At 39.0% G+C, this 23,592-nt stretch overlaps 1 protein-coding gene across 1 annotated transcript in view; it reads left to right on the plus strand.

Annotated features, from left to right (window-relative positions):
* The first annotated feature begins 10,825 nt into the window (after positions 1–10,825).
* Positions 10,826–23,592, plus strand: part of LOC145775612 (uncharacterized) — a 42,294-nt gene continuing 29,527 nt past the window's right edge. The window contains exons 1-4 of the mRNA XM_082586934.1: positions 10,826–10,910; positions 20,644–20,790; positions 22,408–22,484; positions 22,559–22,622. Of these exons, the coding sequence (XP_082443060.1) occupies positions 10,866–10,910; positions 20,644–20,790; positions 22,408–22,484; positions 22,559–22,622 (333 nt within the window). The 5' untranslated portion in view covers positions 10,826–10,865. The remainder of the gene's footprint in view (positions 10,911–20,643; positions 20,791–22,407; positions 22,485–22,558; positions 22,623–23,592) is intronic.

Genomic DNA, 23,592 nt, shown 5'->3' on the forward strand with positions numbered 1-23,592 from the left:
TTGCAACAACGACACCACCAACCAATCAAAACGTGTTTAAGTGGCTACCCGCACAATTGTAACCCTTCTAGCACTCAGCCGGAGTGTTGGTCCGTGCTTTGAACTTCGTTTGGTAATTACAGAAGAAAAAAGAGGCTAAGGGAATCGAACCCACCTCATTGAAATGACTACTAACGCCCTAACTCTCTTCGCCACTCAAGCGATGGTGAAACGTTGACGGAATTTACTCAGTTTGCGTTTTTTCTTTGTTTTTTCTGGAAACGCAACCTTGATGACGTCACGAACAGCGTGGCTTCCGATTGGTTGGTGGTATCGTTGTTGCAATTAGGATCTTTCTGGGAATTAACATGTTTGAGTGGCTATTGACAAAGTGTGACAAAAATGGTTGGAACATTTGATCGAATCAAAGAAAGTTGAAAGAAAGAAAGTCAATCAGTCTTATGTTGTGTCTGGGATTGTAACCATACAACTTCCTGACTTGGTCCAATTTTTTTAAAGTTATTTTTTCTATCAACGACTGTAGTCCGGCAGAAGTATGGCTGAACCTGGAAATTTTATGCAAAGTTTTTTTTTTATTGATTTTGGTAGCCTAGAGTCTACTCTTTCAGAATCTGCCGGGTGCACTCCGCGCACCCTTGAGCGTTTTGAGAAATTCAAGATGGCGTCCAAAATGGCTGCCGTTTCAGATAACTCCCTATAACTCAGTTAGTATTTGACCTAGGATGATAATTTTGGTGTCTAACCATATGTTTTGAGGGGAAAGGAATACATTGAAACTATTTATTTGACTGGTTGGGGATTGCATCATGTAGAAATGCAATAAAGCCGCTAATAGGGCTGCCATATTACAAAATTCTAACAAAAACAAACAAATTCACTTGTATTTGGTATAGAATGATAATTTTGGTGTCTATCCGTATGTTTCGTTGACAAGGAATCCATTTAACGGATTAAGACAGTTGCATATGAATTACATCGCAGGAAAATACAAAATGGCTGCTGATATATTTGCTGAATACTTATAGAAAATCATTATTTCTGCGACTTTTGCTTGTGAAATACCATCTAACATACAACATCACTCACAAATGTAACCATTAGTTATCACAAATGTTACCATTAGTAATGTACAAGCCTCTCTCACAGTCACAAGACAGTCAGTTGTGGTTATCATCTCGTCATTATGTCACCTAGTCCATAAATCTGTGATGTTGTCCAATTGAATTTAAATGCTAAGTAAGAGTCTGGCTGAAACCTGCAGCATAACACGCACAGAATATTGCACATTTCAGACCATCCCTTGTGCAGCTGCAAGAAAGCGTTTTGCAGGGGTTGTCACTCTTGCATCCACATCTGATCATGACAGTTTCTGTGGCGAGTTCAACATTTGCGGAAGGAGGACCGGTTGTAGCGTTTTAAGTTTCGAGTCTTTCACCCATCCGCACATTTCTGCATCAAGTTCAGGCGGATTGCTGTCTTCCAGTGAACGCCACACAATGGCTTGGTGATGGGCCCTTCTTACATTCTCTTTAAAGGCCTCACTTGTAGGAGGAAGGAAACAAAGTTTTGGTGGTACTGCGGAGGCCCGACCCGTTTTGGATGCCCATACCCTGCAGCGTGCTTCGGACATTGATTTACTCGTAGTATATTGACCGTAACAGGCTGACAGGAATGTGGTTGCCTGCGCAATCACTGATTCTATGGGAGAATCAATGACCCCTAACGCCTAACAGTGACAGTGAGTGACCATTTTTCAGAACTTTCAATGCAGTACCTTTGCCAACCCCATAGCAGCATGCTACCGTATCACACCCAGTAAGAGCATGGGCTGGCAGGAGTTCATTCACAAAAGACCCATGTTTCTCTACGGTTTTGCCAATGTCAATGACTGTTCGTGCCTTAATTGGTGATTCCATAGTGATACGATTTTTCATGCTTCCAACGTGATAATAATGAAGCAAGAGAATGAAAACGTCAGTGTCATCGGATATCACAGTTATATCACTCTCTTCATTATTTCGAGCAGACAGCATCACCTGTTGGACAATGATATTGTCCGCTTCCTCATGACTACTTGAAAGGTCTGTCCTTCTGATCACTACACCACCATGGCTGATCTCAAATGGGGCAACGTCCTCAACAATCACTATCAACTTGTGAGTTTGGGTGTATTCATGGAATGACTCGTCTTCAATCAGAAGTTTGACAATCAGGTTTATCAACTGCTTTTTGTTTTCGGTCACCGTCAATACAGTCTTTTGAGGCGGTAACTTGGTGTTCAACTGCAGCTCGTGGACTCGGCTAACTCCAGTGGCCCTAGCACTTCTGGTGACACTCTTAGTACTGTAATCGTAGTACCGATCGAACACTAGGTGAACGTCCCCAACTTTTAGTCTCTTGGCAATGGCGTGTTTCAAGTTGTTTACATAGTCTGTAGTGGTGCTCTCTGCAGGCCAAGAAATCACCCAGAGTAGGGCTGAACCATCAATCACAACTACTGAAGTGTCACTTGCTGTTGTCCGAGCAGATATCTCAACCTGAATCTGTCGCTTTAAGGAAGACTTTGATGTTGCAGCTCTCATTTCTCCTGTGGGATCAAACATAGACGTTGGTACTGGGGCCACTTCGTAGGATAGGGCATCTTTTATGTCAACATCACGCCCACTAGCCTGTTGGCCCATGACCCTGGAGTAGATGACATTCATGTCGTACACTTTACTACCTCCCACATTCACATGTTTCTTTGTAGCCACCATGGTAGTCACGGTCTTGTGAATTGTTTCATGTAAGCCATCAGGTAAATTCTCTCCAAATTCGCACATCTGTTTGAATCCTTTCTGCACAGCCTCCTGCACATTCACTGCCGGGGTTCCATGTTGACCAGTTGCAATGTTCACTAGATCCTCTGGATGTGTCTCGGGATCAAGTGGATCCATACATTTTTGAAGCTTCGTCCTTATGGCTTCTCGGTCCTTGTTGTCATTCTTTATCCGTGCCTTCTTTTCTTCCTTATGCCCACTTCCCTGGTCTCCAGAATCTCCAAGCATTTCGCCCAGAGCAGCCTCCACAGTACTACATGTATGAAGACTCAATGCCCAGATCTTGAGCGTATCCGGCTTCAAGGTTATTCCTATGATGCCATTTGGGGCATGGCCATATCTCATCCAAGCAGTTTCTATAAACATATCACTCCATAGGCCATTCCATAGTCCGCGCAGGTGCCTCATCACATGCTCCCCTTTCATGAACCGGACTAGTACCTCTTCTAGGAGGGCTTCCATTGCCCTTAGGTAGCACATTGCACCTTGCATAATGCACATGACCAGCGGCAAAGAAATAGGGAAGCATTTGTTTGCATGCCTCAAGATCCAACAGCCGATCAGAGCCCCGATGCAGTCTATGAAACTCATCTAAAAGTGCGTACCACCCAAGCGCGGGATGACATCTGAAAACCTTTCTGGGTAAGTCCACTTCACATGTAATGCAACTTTATATAGTTGTAAGTCACAGGTAAATAACACAAACTTTTGGTCAGCATTATGTGTCACCTTTTGAGCTTCCACCATTGCTGTCATTATTGTATCTGGGTGGGATGGCACAGTATCAATCAAAGGCAGGTATGCCGTCTTAGTCTTAGGTTGTTTTGTTTGGCCTTGATTGCGTGTAAGAGCTGTGTTGTAGCCATTGTACTCGGGACAATTCTGTTTCTGAACATCCTGAAAGAAGGCGAAGTCAGTTTCGTCCGCTCTTTGTTTTAGAGTAGCCTGTTGCACAAGTAACTTGAGTGAGAGCTGTTCTAACAGCAACACTCTCGGGCATTTTTGGTTTCTTGGAGCCATTGTATCTCTGTATAGTGACATCACATTCTATTGCCTCCGACATCTCCTCCTTTGAAATTCGTGGGATTGTCTCTCTATGGTATCGATCAGCATCAGATGGTGATTCAGGATGTGTAACCAGAACAGCCAACGAGTGGGTGGAAAGTTTTCCATTTTGCGACGAGATTTCAGCATCAAAAGTATCGACAAGTACTTGTACCAAACCTTCTGATGCATCATATATGCCAAGACAGGATCGTTCCATTGTTGCAGCTTTCACAGCTGAACACTTAAAGCGTAGCCTAATACCTCGTTATAAGAACACTTTCTTACTTCTCTACTTACTTTTCTTATACTTATTTCTTTATACTTATTTTACGATCTTTATTACAAGCCTGCTGAGACGCAAGTTCGCGCTTATATCAAAAAGCAAAGTGACTACGTAGCATAGTGGGAGTTCGAGATTAAGAAATTTACAGTAAGTAGGCTATTTGGCAAATATATCAGCAGCCATTTTGGATTTTGCTGTGATATAATTTATATGCAAATGCTTTAATCCCTTAAATGGATTCCTTGTCAACGAAACATATGGATAGACACCAAAATTATCATTCTAGACCAAATACAAGTGAATTTTTTTTTTTTTTTTGAATTTGTAATATGGCAGCCCTATTGGCGGCATTATTGCATTTCTACATGATGCAATCTCCAACCAGTCAAATAAATAGTTTCAATGTATTCCTTGCCCCTCAAAACATATGGTTACACACTAAAATTATCATCCTAGGTCAAATACTAACTGAGTTATAGGGAGTTATCTGAAACGGCAGCCATTTTGGACGCCATCTTGAATTTCTCAAAACGCTCAAGGGTGCGCGGAGTGCACCCGGCAGATTCTGAAAGAGTAGACTCTAGGCTACCAAAATCAATAAAAAAAAAACTTTGCATAAAATTTCCAGGTTCAGCCAAAAAATTGGATTTGGCAACCGGACTACTGTACTCAGTAGCTATTTTAAACACATCGGTAAATGGTCAAGTTACTCCAGTATGCGCAGCCTATTTGTAATCGGCAGGTCGCTGCAGCAGATGAGGTTTATTAATTAATCAAAGAAGAACATTTAAATCTGCTGATTACAGTCATGCGACTTATGCACGTTGGAAAGTAAATTAATTGAACATTTCGCCGTGGCTAGCTTGGTCTAGAGGGTTAGGGCTAGAAAATAGAAATTTCGATGGCGTGGTTTCGATTCCCAGCCCTGCCATTACTCTTTTTTCTTCTGTAATTACCAAAGTTCGCAGCAAGAATCCACTCTCTTGCTGTGTGTTACAAGGGTCACAAAGTTCATAAAGAAAACTGCTTTATGTTCAAAGCGTCTGGTCAAAACACTCCATCTGCTGCAGCGACCTGCAGATTATAAATGCGCTAACAGCATAAGGTCCCGTGTCATGGAGATACTAACCTGACAGAGTGAGTTCCTCGATATAATTGCCGATGTCCATAACCGTGCTTCGCCATGGGGAGAGGGCTTGCGAGCGTTTTGGACTTACTTCTACATAATTATAAAGTTGTCCTGTATTTGGGAAAAGAAAATATATTCTATAGCGTTAACCACTTTAGAGATGATAATTTAATTGCGGAAAGCAGAGTTTTCTTGACTGTGAATTTTTCATAAATAACTTCATGACAAAAACAAGTTTGTTCAAAATTAGGCGATTTAACCCTTTGCTTTTCAACCTTTTTTTGGAAGTTAACTGCTCAAGGGGGGGCCGTTTTTGGATCAAATTCAATCAGTTGTTACGTCTTATCCGCTGGTGCTATTTCAACAGAAGTTGCACTGGTATGAAAAAAAAATCATTTGTCTATAAGTTTGAAAAATCTTTATTTCAAAATTTTATATGTTAAACTTGATATTTCAATTTTTGCAAAGGTACCCAAAAACGACAATTTTAATTTATCTTGCCGCTGCTTAATTACCATGCTAATCCGATTTCATGCAAAGTTCTGAATAACAAAAAGCTCAATCAACCGCACGAAGTGTGTGTGCGGTGTGCCGAATCATTGCATTGATAAAAATTTACGCCTTGCAAGCAAATCTTATTGTAGGCTACTCATTGATTCTAAAATAGTTACAATCAGAGTAATATTGTTACACGAATTTGAAAAAAAAAAACTGCGTTTGTTCTTTTACATTTTTGTCCTAAACTAATGCTTTCCAAAACTCATGGCTAGCTTCTAGTTTTAGGGAACAAAACTTCTCATAAGTAACACCTTAGCCTGCTTGAATAGCTGTTTACATCTTCGTTTGTGTATTTTAGGTCTACAATTGAGTTTGTGGTATGAATATTTTTAGTAGAGAGAAGACAATTGAACAAGTTGTTGACCTTATCTGAAATTTCTAAGTTCAAATTAGGTGCTTTTGAAATTGTGGATTTGTGTCAAGTCGCATCACAAATATCATGCAGGCTGCATCATAAGTCATTTCGCTTACGGTTGTTTACAAACATGACTCATAAATTACATCCACAAAAAATACAGCATTTACATCAACAAAGCTAAGTTCGAAGCTCACTTTTTATTGAAGATTCTGTCAATCAATTTGAAAATACATTTTTAGTCCGCCAGCGTCGAAACAATGCAACAGCGAATTGAGGATCATGCGTAAACAAAAGAAATGTGAAATAACCCACAGTCAGCAAATCTACATAAATTTAACGTTTACAAATATTGAATCAATGTAAAAGGACTGGATTGCTGACTGGGTCCTTATTGTTTGAAGCACAAAAAATACGCCTAAAGCCGACAACATCAGCAAGGCAGCGAATATGTTTCTGGCCAAAAAAAAATTAACTTTTGACTTCAAAGATAAAAATGATTATAACGAAGCTTCAAAGTTTGTCGTAAAAAATATTGCAGAGATACAATAAACATAATCATTTTGTGCCAGATTGTGAGAAGACTTCCTAGATTCTTTCCAAACATTTGCATGATTGCAAATTATTTTCTATAACTTTATATTTCCCAAAAATGGCTTCTCTGTTGAAACAACGTGGCTACAATTCTATAAAAAATTCATAGGCCTACTACATTGAAGTAATGAAATGTTTTATAGTGATTTTGCTGATGACGTTTTACAACGTTCGAGAAGTAAAAAATAATAATAATGAATTATTTTACAAAACCGTGGTTTGCAAGCGCTTCACAAAAATTGTTGGGGAAAATTTATTATTAGACGTAAAACGTTTGTAAAAGAAATTGTCGGTCTATGTATTTATAATGTTTATTACGCTGTTATCGAATTATAAACTGCCTGTATTGTCTACCTTTGTAGTCACCGGCCAGCTTAGAGCAGCATGCAAACTACGCGTTTATGGTATTGGCATCGTGTTATGATTCTCGAAAATTTCCCACAAGGTCTTTATTTTTATCGTGATATTTTTGTGCTTTTTCTGTCCTAAACTTGAAGTCGTTGTGCAGCACAATCCACATCTGTTTTTAGACTCAGTCTTCATTGAAAATCTTTTGTGTGGTGCATCACTTCAAGTAGTGTCTTCCCCTAAACTGTTACACAAACCGCCCAGAACCAGGTTGATTATGTATCTTACAGCCGTTGAGAGCCCGTTATTGTATGTGTGGAATTATTAGATGTCTGACTAAATTCATGCCAAAGTCGAGCAAATTCTGCTTTCGGGTCCTTGCCGTTATTTACTGTATTTTTTGTTGATAAGTTTAGGCAGCATTTTTCCAAGATAAATGAAGACATCGGTATTGTTCGTCACTTAGATTTAGTTTTCTCAGCATTATTTATTCATTCTTTGATCCACTAGTTTGTCTCACTTTTGGTATAATCGGATCGTTTATAAATGACGGGTTTTCACAATAGCCGGCCTCTTATACATTGGCGTAACGTATTCAGATGTTGAATCAATGATCAAGAAAGCTGATTCGTTGTTTGTCTTATGTGACGCCTAGCTTTATGCCTCGTCTACATTACAAAATATTTTGTAATGTATATTTTGTAATGTAAGACAAGGCATTATCATGTTTATTTTGCGCTCTTTGGAACAACACACAGTGCACTGTGAAACAAAAATGCAAGACATAAGAACAAGTAGGCAACATAAAGCAGGGAAGGGACATGTAGCCATCGAGTTAGCTGCTACGTGTAGCCTAAATGGAGCCTATCTCATAATTTTGAGTATATCTTACAATTACTGTTTGCGAAAACGCTATTTCTCCGGCTTCTCCCAAAAGCATTTGCAGTGATACATTTCCTCAATTGCAAATTTTGCCAATGAGAGCATTTCCATAGAACGTTTATTTCGAAACCAGGTTTTTCGTGTCTTTACCCAAGGGAAGATTTCTTATTGCAACGTTTTTTATTCGTCAATGAATATTATCTGCTTGAAACATCTGTTTTGAATAGTTTGTGGCCTACATTGCCTACTATTTTGATCATGGATTGCTATTGTTCGTAGAGCTGATAACGCAAAAAAACGTTTGCTATTATTGTTTCTAATTAACAGCTTTGTGATCACTGGCTTTTCTTTTGTGGCATAAGAAATAACGCGCTTTGTATTATTGAGGTCAAACCAAACAAAGGAAAACAAGAGGACGTTTCTCTCTGCTCGCGCATATCGATGCACGAAGCAATTATGAGCTTATGGCTTGTAATCGCAATGTAATCCATTTCACGCTTTGCTGGAAGTTAGCTAGAAATAGCAAAAAATTCACCAAAATCTTGAATTTACAAGAAAACTACACAACTTTTAGCATCAAATTTAATATCATCAGATCCGCCTGGCGATTTTAAGAAAAGTCAAGAAAAAGCAAGTGCATGGCGTTACTGTGCTTCAAGCAATCAAAGGAAATATGAGGGGGGGGCCAAATCTGGCCTCCCTTTGAGGAGCAAAGTGTTAAACCTCGAGTCAATTCAGAAGTCACTTTTGCAACAGTGTTTCTAAGACAACGCGTTCAATACACTTCGGTCTCTGTTGGTGATAAATTACTTCTGTTGTTCAATTTTAACTGTGTGCTTGTGGTTTCGTCATGGTCCTTGATATGATTGCATTCCATAAACCAAACACTTCATTATTGGACGGTGAAGAGTCCAAGCATAAGTTCAAACATTGTTCGTCAGAAAGCTAAATAAGAAGCGCTTTTCGTCTTCAATTATAGTATGGTCGTAAAATAAGAAAGCAAAATTTTCTAGTAGATTACTAAATCTGCTTTTCAAAAGTAACAAATTTGTGCAACAGAATCTGGATCAACCGTCATCAACCGAACAGTCCTCTTGCTTGTTTGAACCGTTCATAGCAGTCCCTTGTCAACAAATCAGTCCCCTTGTACGCTAATTCAACATCTCAGCTTAGTTCAGCAGACTGTAGCCCTAAGAAGGCCCTAGACATTTCTCTCTGGAGCATCGTGCTGTTCATTTATAATGAGAGAAATTAAGATATGTAGTCGGAGGTGCCACTCCGCAATGCCTTTAGCCTTTAGGTGTCTTGCCAAAGACACAATCACATGGTCTTGAGCGGTGTCGAACCGGCGCCCTTTCTAACGTTGAACCATGGCTCTCACCACTTGGCTATGCAGCCGACCGCCACCGTCTGCAGACGATGAATAAAAAAAAAAAAACTGATTTGTTGACTGTGTGGGGTGAGAATGTTCGCCACAATGCCACCATGTGAGATTTTGCAAGCTTATTTATTCTTGTGAAACTTGCATAATATAACAATCGTCGAAAACAAACGTTTTGCTTTATTTTTACATTTGTATCGTTAGATTAATGCTTTTAAGCGTAGCCTACTTATCGGCTCTCTGTTGTCAGGACAAACTTTTCATCAAATAAATATACTGCGATTGCTTTTTTCTGAATTTGCTATAATTTCTTTAGCTTTGTATCCCTTGCTTCTGTGGTAGGAAATACTCAACTGCTCATGTTATACCAATGAATTGTCACAGTGGAAGTTGCGGTAATAGACAAGTATCCTACTGACTGTTTGTTGGTTTATCTTTGGTAACGTGAGCATTTTTAAGTCGGATTCTTCAATTTTTAAAGATTAAAATTATTTATAAAAAAGTTAGAAGCACCAAACAATACTGATGGGTTTTCCAGGAGATACTTATTGTTGTTCGTCAAGCCAGTTGCTACGAAGTGTTTGCCAAGTTGGTGAAAAATGCTCATCAGTCCAAATAACATGTAGGTTAGTTATATGAACAGAAAACCTACTCATCCTAAAAAGAAATTGACATGAGGAAGTTCATTTCATTCATTCGTATCAAACAAAACTGTCCATATCCAAAAACAAGAAAATAATACACAAACTGCAAATGCACAAGGATTACACAAAACCACTTTTGATGCCGTCAGTTTAAAAGCTCACCTGCTGTCGTTATTAACTACTCTCTTGTCAGCTTGAATCAACATTGCGTCGTGCACCTCTGGTCAAGGAATCGAGTCATTGATCCGATCAATAACTTTTAAATTTTGCGGTTTTGTAAGTTAAGTCTATCTGTCCCTCCATTCTTAGTTTCTCACCGTCCCACAAGGGCGGAGTGGCCGAGTAGTCTTAAGTTCAATATCGTGTTTTCACTGACTTCTGTTTACCGCCAAGATGCTTCTGGCTCAGTAGCGCGCCCATTGTTCAATTTCAACAATTCTGTGACGTTACACATCGTATCAAGATCCATTGTTATCTGACACCGCAATAAGACGCTGGAAAAACAAAGACGCTGTTCAATTGGCTGATACTGGTCGTTACTACTATACCGATTGTGAGAACATTTCGCGTTTGATGTCAAGTTAACCAAAAGCAACAAGTTTTCAGTTAAGAATAACTGTAGTCATTTCATCTAGAAATATTGCATTAAGCGATTTGCGGAAATATCAGTCAGACTTAGTAGGTACTCTATGACTTTGTAGCATGTGCCATTCAACTGACGAGACAAGGTTGCTTAAGCTTAATAAGGATTAAGTGTCAGCATTTGATTTATCAAAAACCAAGACTTTCCAACCACTAAAGTTTGTTTCTGCTGATTCGTGAAGGATGGAGGCGTTGGAAACTTCGACAGGTGAAAGAAATAATGAATTGGTGAGTGATGGCAACACTGATATAACATCTTCGATGTGCATGAACCATGAAGGCTCTGTGTCTGACACCCTTTTTGTATAATTGTAGACCAATGAGTGCACACGTTCTACAACAAACCGGTACATGGCAGTGTCATGATGACACCCATCGGCAACGAACCATTGCCGTTTCACAACGCAACAAGATTATTACTCTTCTGCTCTTTCGTTAGTTATACGTAACATTTACGTCTGCAGGGTACAAACGTCTATTACTCGCATGGCGTTCCAATCAAATCAGCGTCTTTGTATTCTTCACTTCAATTAGGCTACACTCTTGCGTTCTTTTGTCAGTATAAATTGCGTGGCGTTTAACATCACTCTAGGTAAGTCTACTGACCAGCTCAGTGGCCGATTGGTTTCGTCTCGTCTCTGGTGCTTGTAGATCTGAGATTGATTTGAGGTCAGGTCAAACTGAAGACTGTATAAACGGTACCGATTGTGTTCTTTCTTGCATAATGCAGTGAGAGTAAGTTAGGTAATAATGTGATAACACCGTATGTAAACCTGATATAAAAATGGGCCCTATCGCCAAAAATCTTGGCTGCTGGAAAGCGACAATGAATAAAACTACAGTGTAACATTTATTAGATAAGTATAGCCTACTATAGTGTAGTGCAGTCGACTACACTATTTCAATTCGACTTATTTTGCCTGTTTTGTCTTATTCTGTCTTTTGTTAAGTAGCCTACTAGTCTGGGAGCCTACGACAGAAGATTTCACCCCATAAGGTACAAAAGGTTTGACCCCTTGAAGTTACTGGGGTCAACCATGTCACTCACAAAAAGTATGGAAGATTGACCGCGCCGGGTGGATCTGGTCCCTAGAGCCCCCTAAAAAGCCCAAAAGGGGGTTAATTTCACCCCATAAGGTACATGGACCAAACTTGGTGAAAACGAAGTTCTATGTCAGGACATCACAAAAATATCAAATCTAACAATCTTTTCGAGTGGAAAGGTGATGTAAGACCCCCCCGAAAGTGACCCCCCGGGGGGTTAATTTCACCCCATAAGGTACATGGACCAAACTTGGTCAAAACGAAGTCTTATGTCAGGACATCACAAAAATATCAAATCTAACAATATTTTTGGGTGGAAAGGTGATGTAAGATGCCTTCAAAGTGACTTCCCATAATGTGACCCCCTCGGAACGTTTATTTCACCCCATAAGGTACATGGACCAAACGTGGTCAAAATGAAGTCTTATGTCAGGACATCACAAAAATATCAAATCTAACAATATTTTCGGGTGGAAAGGTGATGTAAGATGACTTCAAAGTGACTTCCCATAATGTGACCCCCTCGGAAGGTGTATTTCACCCCATAAAGTACATGGACCAAACTTGGTCAAAATGAAGTCTTATGTCAGGACATCACAAAAATATCAAATCTAACAATATTTTCGAGTGGAAAGGTGATGTAAGATGACTTCAAAGTGACTTCCCATAATGTGACCCCCTCGGAAGGTTTATTTCACCCCATAAAGTACATGGACCAAACTTGGTCAAAACAAAGTCTTGTCAGGACATCACAAAAATATGAAATCTAACAATAGTTTTGGGAGGAAAGATGATGTAAGACTCACCTAAAGTGACCCCCCAGGGGATTAATTGCACCCCATAAAGTAGGCTACATGGACTAAAGTAGGTTAAATCGAAGTCTTATTTCACGGCATAACAAAAATATCAAATCTAACAATATTTTCGAGTGAAAAGGTGATGTAAGATGTCATCAAAGTAACCCTAAGAGGGTTTATTTCATCATAGAGTACATGGACCAAACGTGGTCAAAACGAAGTCTTATAGGACACCACAAAATATCAAATCTAACAATACTCTCAGTTGGGAAGATGATAAAAGACCTACCCAAAAGTGAATCTCCTCCTATAATTTAATTTACTTCATCCCTTACTCGAACCAACCTTGGTGTAACGGAAGTGCTATGCCAGGACAGTACCAATGGATTAAATCTAAAAATATTTTTATTTAGGTTTTGGTGAAATACATTCACAAGCTGTCCCATGATGCATGAAGTGGAACTATAGCCTACTTTACAAAAAGTTTTTGTATAAATCATGTTCAGTCAATCGAAAAAAGGCAACAGGACATGACAATACATGGCTTTGTAACACCAAAAACAGAAAGTACATGAGAAGCATATAGGCTACAGTAGCCAGAAAATTGATCGAAGATCTTGATACGACCACTAAATGTTGAATTAATCGAACAACTGACTATTTAAATCAAAACGTTTCGAAGTGAATCATTTGGAACGTTAATTCAGGCAGTAATGAACATTTTCCAGCTGCTACAATAAATAACCCAATAAACCCAATGTAGTAAATTTTTGTTTAATGCCATTTGCTTCATGTCTCTAATCAGTTATTGTAACTGTTCATTCATAAACAGAGATTGTTTGTGTAAATGTAAACGTCGTTTCTTTATTCTTCATTGTCACTGCTGTCGCTTTCACTTTTTTCGTCTTATTCTTCGTCTTATTTGGATAGTCAGTTGTTCTATTAAGTCAACATTTAGTGGTCGTATCAAGATCTTGGATCAATTTTCTGGCTACAGTATAGCCACGGCGCCGATCCCTATAGGACAGTGGGGACATGTCCCCACCATCTTTTTACATGTCCCCACCATCTTTTTACATGTCCCCATCATCTTTTTACATTATTTTTGTAACGTAAAAGGGAAAATATTACCCGAATGTCACAATTTTACCAGTTAAACGTTTAAAATATGTTGAAAGGAGGGGACAACATTTTTGTTTTATGCGAGGAAGCCCCAACCGTAGTAGAAATGTTTTATTAGGCAGAGAAACCCTAGTGTAACTCGCAAATTGTATTTAATTTGGTTACGCCAGGGCCACACAGTGCAGAGTTTTAGAATTACTTTGAAAGAGTCGTACCAGCATGTAGTGCAGTAAGTGTAGCTTGTGTTACTTTTGTATAAGAAAAAAGCTATTTTTTCAGTTATTATTACATTGAGGTTAAGAGCTGCTGAAATATCTTTACCGGTTTGGCAAAAAATTGTATATAGGAAAATCAGCAGTTGGAAGGCTGACAGGCAGCTTTTTTTCAATTGAAAAAACTCTTACCCTACTCAATTTTTAAAAGACTTGTCACGTTCCAAATCGTCTTCAGTGTGGACATGGCCATGGTCAACCTCCTAAACTTCAAGATCGATCGGTCAGAGTATTTTGCAGTCATTGACAGCTCGCAGCAAAATCTTACTGACTATTTCAAGTCGACCGATCTTGAGCACTACAAAATTCTACAAGAATCACTCTTTAGTGGAAAGCTACAATCACATTTGGTAGACGATTATCATCAGTTCTTTGACACAGAGTCCCTTGCACAAGATTTTCGAATGATATTCAAGAAGATACAATCCGCTGTTCGGCAAATGTTTCCGCAAGTGGAACTTTTGCTCATATCACCAGCCCGCTCGTGTTCAGCTGAACGCTCATTTTCAACTTTGCGACGTATCAAAACTTTGTTACGATCTACCATGACACAGAAACGGCCAAATCATGCAATGGTTTGCTATGTGCACAATAAAGTTTTGAATTCGATCAACCTTCATTACAAGCCAAGGATCAACCAAGGACTTCGTTTTTAGTTCGCCGGAGACTCGTTGCCGAGTTGCAGTGTTTGGACTTCTGCTGTCCAATGCTGACACAGACAATTAAACTACATCGCATTAGACTTGTAGCCTATCTACTGTAGGTCTATTTGTTTGTTTGTTGAACAGACCCCAATCTTTCAGCTCGCTTCGCTCGTCTGCCCTTTCTTTCCTAGTAAATGTCCCCACCAATCTTAGAGAGCGATCGGCGCCCATGACTGTAGCCTATATGCTTCTTATGTACTTTCTGTTTTTGGTGTTACAAAGCCATGTATTGTTACGTCCTGTTGCTTTTTTTAGATTGACTGAATATGATTTATACAAAAATTGTTTGTAAAGTAGGCTATAATTCCATTTCATGCATCATGGGACAGCTTGTGAATAAATTTCACCAAAACCTATATAAAAATATTTTTCGATTTAATCCATTGGTACTGTCCTGGCATAGCACTTCCGTTACACCAAGGTTGGTTCGAGTAAGGAATGAAGTAAATTAAACTATAGGAGGAGATTCACTTTTGGGTAGGTCTTTTATCATCTTCCCAACTGAGAGTATTGTTAGATTTGATATTTTGTGGTGTCCTATAAGACTTCGTTTTGACCACGTTTGGTCCATGTACTCTATGATGAAATAAACCCTCTGGGGGTTACTTTGATGACATCTTACATCACCTTTCCACCCGAAAATATTGTTAGATTTGATATTTTTGTTATGCCGTGAAATAAGACTTTGATTTAACCTACTTTAGTCCATGTAGCCTACCTTATGGGGTGCAATTAATCCCCTGGGGGGTCACTTTGGGGGAGTCTTACATCATCTTTCCTCCCAAAACTATTGTTAGATTTGATATTTTTGTGATGTCCTGACATAAGACTTCGTTTTGACCAAGTTTGGTCCATGTACTTTATGGGGTGAAATAAACCTTCCGAGGGGGTCACATTATGGGAAGTCACTTTGAAGTCATCTTACATCACCTTTCCACTCGAAAATATTGTTAGATTTGATATTTTTGTGATGTCCAAACATAAGACTTCATTTTGACCAAGTTTGGTCCATGTACTTTATGGGGTGAAATAAACCTTCCGAGGGGGTCACATTATGGGAAGTCACTTTGAAGGCATCTTACATCACCTTTCCACCCAAAAATATTGTTAGATTTGATATTTTTGTGATGTCCTGACATAAGACTTCGTTTTGACCAAGTTTGGTCCATGTACCTTATGGGGTGAAATTAACCCCCCGGGGGGTCACTTTCGGGGGGGTCTTACATCACCTTTCCACTCGAAAATATTGTTAGATTTGATATTTTTGTGATGTCCTGACATAGAACTTCGTTTTCACCAAGTTTGGTCCATGTACCTTATGGGGTGAAATTAACCCCCTTTTTGGGCTTTTTAGGGGGCTCTAGGGACCAGATCCACTCGGCGCGGTCAATCTTCCATACTTTTTGTGAGTGACATGGTTGACGCCAGTAACTTCAAGGGGTCAAACCTTTTGTACCTTATGGGGTGAAATCTTCTGTCGTAGGCTCTCGGTCTAGTCTGGGAGCCTACGACAGAAGATTTCACCCCATAAGGTACAAAAGGTTTGACCCCTTGAAGTTACTGGGGTCAACCATGTCACTCACAAAAAGTATGGAAGATTGACCGCGCCGGGTGGATCTGGTCCCTAGAGCCCCCTAAAAAGCCCAAAAGGGGGTTAATTTCACCCCATAAGGTACATGGACCAAACTTGGTGAAAACGAAGTTCTATGTCAGGACATCACAAAAATATCAAATCTAACAATCTTTTCGAGTGGAAAGGTGATGTAAGACCCCCCCGAAAGTGACCCCCCGGGGGGTTAATTTCACCCCATAAGGTACATGGACCAAACTTGGTCAAAACGAAGTCTTATGTCAGGACATCACAAAAATATCAAATCTAACAATATTTTTGGGTGGAAAGGTGATGTAAGATGCCTTCAAAGTGACTTCCCATAATGTGACCCCCTCGGAACGTTTATTTCACCCCATAAGGTACATGGACCAAACGTGGTCAAAATGAAGTCTTATGTCAGGACATCACAAAAATATCAAATCTAACAATATTTTCGGGTGGAAAGGTGATGTAAGATGACTTCAAAGTGACTTCCCATAATGTGACCCCCTCGGAAGGTGTATTTCACCCCATAAAGTACATGGACCAAACTTGGTCAAAATGAAGTCTTATGTCAGGACATCACAAAAATATCAAATCTAACAATATTTTCGAGTGGAAAGGTGATGTAAGATGACTTCAAAGTGACTTCCCATAATGTGACCCCCTCGGAAGGTTTATTTCACCCCATAAAGTACATGGACCAAACTTGGTCAAAACAAAGTCTTGTCAGGACATCACAAAAATATGAAATCTAACAATAGTTTTGGGAGGAAAGATGATGTAAGACTCACCTAAAGTGACCCCCCAGGGGATTAATTGCACCCCATAAAGTAGGCTACATGGACTAAAGTAGGTTAAATCGAAGTCTTATTTCACGGCATAACAAAAATATCAAATCTAACAATATTTTCGAGTGAAAAGGTGATGTAAGATGTCATCAAAGTAACCCTAAGAGGGTTTATTTCATCATAGAGTACATGGACCAAACGTGGTCAAAACGAAGTCTTATAGGACACCACAAAATATCAAATCTAACAATACTCTCAGTTGGGAAGATGATAAAAGACCTACCCAAAAGTGAATCTCCTCCTATAATTTAATTTACTTCATCCCTTACTCGAACCAACCTTGGTGTAACGGAAGTGCTATGCCAGGACAGTACCAATGGATTAAATCTAAAAATATTTTTATTTAGGTTTTGGTGAAATACATTCACAAGCTGTCCCATGATGCATGAAGTGGAACTATAGCCTACTTTACAAAAAGTTTTTGTATAAATCATGTTCAGTCAATCGAAAAAAGGCAACAGGACATGACAATACATGGCTTTGTAACACCAAAAACAGAAAGTACATGAGAAGCATATAGGCTACAGTAGCCAGAAAATTGATCGAAGATCTTGATACGACCACTAAATGTTGAATTAATCGAACAACTGACTATTTAAATCAAAACGTTTCGAAGTGAATCATTTGGAACGTTAATTCAGGCAGTAATGAACATTTTCCAGCTGCTACAATAAATAACCCAATAAACCCAATGTAGTAAATTTTTGTTTAATGCCATTTGCTTCATGTCTCTAATCAGTTATTGTAACTGTTCATTCATAAACAGAGATTGTTTGTGTAAATGTAAACGTCGTTTCTTTATTCTTCATTGTCACTGCTGTCGCTTTCACTTTTTTCGTCTTATTCTTCGTCTTATTTGGATAGTCAGTTGTTCTATTAAGTCAACATTTAGTGGTCGTATCAAGATCTTGGATCAATTTTCTGGCTACAGTATAGCCACGGCGCCGATCCCTATAGGACAGTGGGGACATGTCCCCACCATCTTTTTACATGTCCCCACCATCTTTTTACATGTCCCCATCATCTTTTTACATTATTTTTGTAACGTAAAAGGGAAAATATTACCCGAATGTCACAATTTTACCAGTTAAACGTTTAAAATATGTTGAAAGGAGGGGACAACATTTTTGTTTTATGCGAGGAAGCCCCAACCGTAGTAGAAATGTTTTATTAGGCAGAGAAACCCTAGTGTAACTCGCAAATTGTATTTAATTTGGTTACGCCAGGGCCACACAGTGCAGAGTTTTAGAATTACTTTGAAAGAGTCGTACCAGCATGTAGTGCAGTAAGTGTAGCTTGTGTTACTTTTGTATAAGAAAAAAGCTATTTTTTCAGTTATTATTACATTGAGGTTAAGAGCTGCTGAAATATCTTTACCGGTTTGGCAAAAAATTGTATATAGGAAAATCAGCAGTTGGAAGGCTGACAGGCAGCTTTTTTTCAATTGAAAAAACTCTTACCCTACTCAATTTTTAAAAGACTTGTCACGTTCCAAATCGTCTTCAGTGTGGACATGGCCATGGTCAACCTCCTAAACTTCAAGATCGATCGGTCAGAGTATTTTGCAGTCATTGACAGCTCGCAGCAAAATCTTACTGACTATTTCAAGTCGACCGATCTTGAGCACTACAAAATTCTACAAGAATCACTCTTTAGTGGAAAGCTACAATCACATTTGGTAGACGATTATCATCAGTTCTTTGACACAGAGTCCCTTGCACAAGATTTTCGAATGATATTCAAGAAGATACAATCCGCTGTTCGGCAAATGTTTCCGCAAGTGGAACTTTTGCTCATATCACCAGCCCGCTCGTGTTCAGCTGAACGCTCATTTTCAACTTTGCGACGTATCAAAACTTTGTTACGATCTACCATGACACAGAAACGGCCAAATCATGCAATGGTTTGCTATGTGCACAATAAAGTTTTGAATTCGATCAACCTTCATTACAAGCCAAGGATCAACCAAGGACTTCGTTTTTAGTTCGCCGGAGACTCGTTGCCGAGTTGCAGTGTTTGGACTTCTGCTGTCCAATGCTGACACAGACAATTAAACTACATCGCATTAGACTTGTAGCCTATCTACTGTAGGTCTATTTGTTTGTTTGTTGAACAGACCCCAATCTTTCAGCTCGCTTCGCTCGTCTGCCCTTTCTTTCCTAGTAAATGTCCCCACCAATCTTAGAGAGCGATCGGCGCCCATGACTGTAGCCTATATGCTTCTTATGTACTTTCTGTTTTTGGTGTTACAAAGCCATGTATTGTTACGTCCTGTTGCTTTTTTTAGATTGACTGAATATGATTTATACAAAAATTGTTTGTAAAGTAGGCTATAATTCCATTTCATGCATCATGGGACAGCTTGTGAATAAATTTCACCAAAACCTATATAAAAATATTTTTCGATTTAATCCATTGGTACTGTCCTGGCATAGCACTTCCGTTACACCAAGGTTGGTTCGAGTAAGGAATGAAGTAAATTAAACTATAGGAGGAGATTCACTTTTGGGTAGGTCTTTTATCATCTTCCCAACTGAGAGTATTGTTAGATTTGATATTTTGTGGTGTCCTATAAGACTTCGTTTTGACCACGTTTGGTCCATGTACTCTATGATGAAATAAACCCTCTGGGGGTTACTTTGATGACATCTTACATCACCTTTCCACCCGAAAATATTGTTAGATTTGATATTTTTGTTATGCCGTGAAATAAGACTTTGATTTAACCTACTTTAGTCCATGTAGCCTACCTTATGGGGTGCAATTAATCCCCTGGGGGGTCACTTTGGGGGAGTCTTACATCATCTTTCCTCCCAAAACTATTGTTAGATTTGATATTTTTGTGATGTCCTGACATAAGACTTCGTTTTGACCAAGTTTGGTCCATGTACTTTATGGGGTGAAATAAACCTTCCGAGGGGGTCACATTATGGGAAGTCACTTTGAAGTCATCTTACATCACCTTTCCACTCGAAAATATTGTTAGATTTGATATTTTTGTGATGTCCAAACATAAGACTTCATTTTGACCAAGTTTGGTCCATGTACTTTATGGGGTGAAATAAACCTTCCGAGGGGGTCACATTATGGGAAGTCACTTTGAAGGCATCTTACATCACCTTTCCACCCAAAAATATTGTTAGATTTGATATTTTTGTGATGTCCTGACATAAGACTTCGTTTTGACCAAGTTTGGTCCATGTACCTTATGGGGTGAAATTAACCCCCCGGGGGGTCACTTTCGGGGGGGTCTTACATCACCTTTCCACTCGAAAATATTGTTAGATTTGATATTTTTGTGATGTCCTGACATAGAACTTCGTTTTCACCAAGTTTGGTCCATGTACCTTATGGGGTGAAATTAACCCCCTTTTTGGGCTTTTTAGGGGGCTCTAGGGACCAGATCCACTCGGCGCGGTCAATCTTCCATACTTTTTGTGAGTGACATGGTTGACGCCAGTAACTTCAAGGGGTCAAACCTTTTGTACCTTATGGGGTGAAATCTTCTGTCGTAGGCTCTCGGTCTATACTAAGTCTAGCAAAAATACAACAATTGCAGAATGCATACGTTTGTTTTTAGAGTTATGTTGAGTCATCAAAATCTCGAAAAGAAACTTTATTGGTGCAAGCCATTGACAAAGAAAAATGTTTTCCGACGGAGGCAGCAGAGATCTGGCGTGAAAAGTACCAAGAATCTAAAACGCTGATTGATCATTATCGTGCGCAGGTGAGAAGTGATCTATAAGCTGCGATTGTTACCTGCTCAGTGGCCGAGTGGTTTCGTCTTCGGCTCTGGTGCTGGTAGATCTGGGATCGATTCCAGGTCGGGTAAAACCGAAGACTTTAAAAACGGTACCGATTGCGTTCTTTCTTGCAAAACGCAGTGAGAATAAGTCGGGTAATAATGTGATGACATCGTAAGCCTGATATGAAATTAAAAATGAGCCCTGTCGCTAAAAGACCTTAGCTGTTGTAGAGCGACAATAAATAAAACTATAGCATTGTTGTTATTATTATGAGCTCTTGTTCTTCAATTAGTGAGAACAGTTTTATGATTCATGCAACATGCGGTTCATTATAAGAATGAACAGACCTGTTATTGTAGGTGCGAGGTTTTTCAAGATGAGTAGTGAACAAGTTGCTGATTTTTTAAAGAAAAGCTTGATGAAGAGTTTGGAAAGAAACAAACTTACCAAACAGTGGCATCATGGCTACGTGAAAATGCATCTTGACTTTTCATAATTTGCAGAGTTTTCCGACTGTTACTATCAATCCGACTAAAGTTTTTTTTAAATAATATTTTCTTGTCGATCACTGCTTCCCCAGCATCAGTTGTTGTAACGGTAATGAGAAGTAGAAAATAGAAAAATGTGACTTTAGAAAATTTCAGTGACTGTAGAGAAAATCTTAACATGTCTTCAAAATGCAATAAATCAGATCGCATATTGAGATAGTTATAGAGTTCAGGTGAGATGTTTCGTGAAACTTTCTCCTTTCTCATTTTTCTTCTTCGTGTGTCACACGGCTGTAACCCAGAGCGCCACGCAAGCTCTTGCTCTTTCCTTGAACTCGGCTAAATCCTGTTCAGAGCATCTTGTTTTTAAGAGATGTTGCATCGTTTTCTCCTGTCCACATTTACAACTTGTGCTTCCCAAAGAATATCCCCAGTGTCCCATCAAAATTTTACATTTGCAGTTTATTATACTGTATTTACATTTATTAGTCTAGTTCTTAGGCGATTGAGGCATCGTCAAATACTTGCACTGTTCATGCTTTCCGGGAGGAAGGCCTTCTACGGGAGAGAGCTACAATGTCGGCCAGGTTGCCAGTCCATCAGCAGGCAAATCGGTCACAAAGTCAATGTAAATTGTGAATAAAGTACCGCCCCGGAGCCAGTTCATAATTTCTGCATCTCGCCATCGCCCAACCGAACCTAAAGTTATCTAAAGATAAAATAGTTTGTAATACTAATAACTCTATTGCTAACCCTCCACTTTGTGTGCCAGCAGTGACAAGCAAGATGGTGCTAGAATCTATCAACATTTAGGCTACGTATTTACTCAACAGAGGTTTTTGTTACGAAACGATTTAATCACTAACAAAACTTCCATAAGTTTGCATTGAGCGGGATGCAAATACATTTTATGTTCAATCGTATTATTCAGTGTATACTCAATACATTCAATGCTGCAATGGGACACTCTGTTTTAAATAAAGTGTATTTTAAACTCCTTTCGGAAACATATATTTTTCTATAATAATCAATAACAAGCGAGCAACAAGGTGCGGTTTGTGATGCTAAATGTCTTCTGTCTCGGAATTCGTGAGATCTTATTTGGTTTAGGTCGATTTCCTGACTCAACAGCTCAGCATTTCTGTCGAATTATCGCCAACAAGAGCGTCTCTCACAGAAGATTCGAGGTAAACAACTAAACATTTGAAGTTGTTGCGTCACAAAGCGATAATTTTCTATTGATCGGTTTTGTCTTTTCCAGGAGTGATCGTCATGGCAACGTATTGCAACTGCTCAGGAGCAATGTGACTACGGCCAAGCAGGAGGTGAGAAACAACCTTTGAAATGTTTCATGAAATAATCTTAACTGTGGCTTCTCAACCGCGGTCTAATGGCCACAGCTTTGTTCGGGGGTCGAAAACTAAGGCCAGAAATAACAAGTCATATTGTACAATAGAAACTAACTGTTCCATCTTTCACAGCGTTTTAGACAAACACGGACTCAGCTAGAAGCAATTTGTTTTAAACTTCTGTTTTGAAATATCAGAAACGACACAAAATCTAAGTTGAACTTGGTCTTCCAACACACAATCTGAATCATCTTAAGATGTTTATAGAGAAAAAATACGTACAAATTGCATTAATTAACATTTTCAAGACTTTCTTTTGTTTAAGACAAATGTACGACTAGTCCAATTGATGTCAAGTTATCTTGTTGTGTATCGCGATTTCGAATAATAAATTCTCTTCAGCACAACTTTATAACAGGCATGAAGAGAATTTATTATTCGAAATCGCGATACACAACAAGATAACTTGACATCAATTGGACTAGTCGTACATTTGTCTTGAATTTATAATTATTTGGCAGTGCATCCTATGGATCCGTAATTGGGCCTCTCTCTTGCATCAGCTTGCTGGGCGTGCAGTTGTTCTCTTGCGTTATATTGCCTTTTTCATTATTTTTTCTTTTGTTTGTCTAGCTTATGTTGACAACTCTAAAAAATCAAACAAGTCTACATTTAGGCTATTTGTTTTTATATTGAAGAGCAACGAGTGTTGAGGGTTACTTTAAGAGAACGCGAACCACAGGGAGTGGATAATCAATGATTCGAACACTCATTTGAACAGTCCTTCTACAAACCAAAGACTTTTTTAGTCACAACTAAACCGTTAACCACCATTTATGTGGTACTACGACAGTTTATCGAACGACAATTAATCGAACGACAGTTTATCAAAACGACTGTTTATGGAAACTCATAACCCTAGATAAAATTTGTTTCGGGAGATTCG

This window comes from Aplidium turbinatum, chromosome 8 (genome assembly GCF_918807975.1).
Source record: "Aplidium turbinatum chromosome 8, kaAplTurb1.1, whole genome shotgun sequence".
Classification (NCBI taxonomy): domain Eukaryota; kingdom Metazoa; phylum Chordata; class Ascidiacea; order Aplousobranchia; family Polyclinidae; genus Aplidium; species Aplidium turbinatum.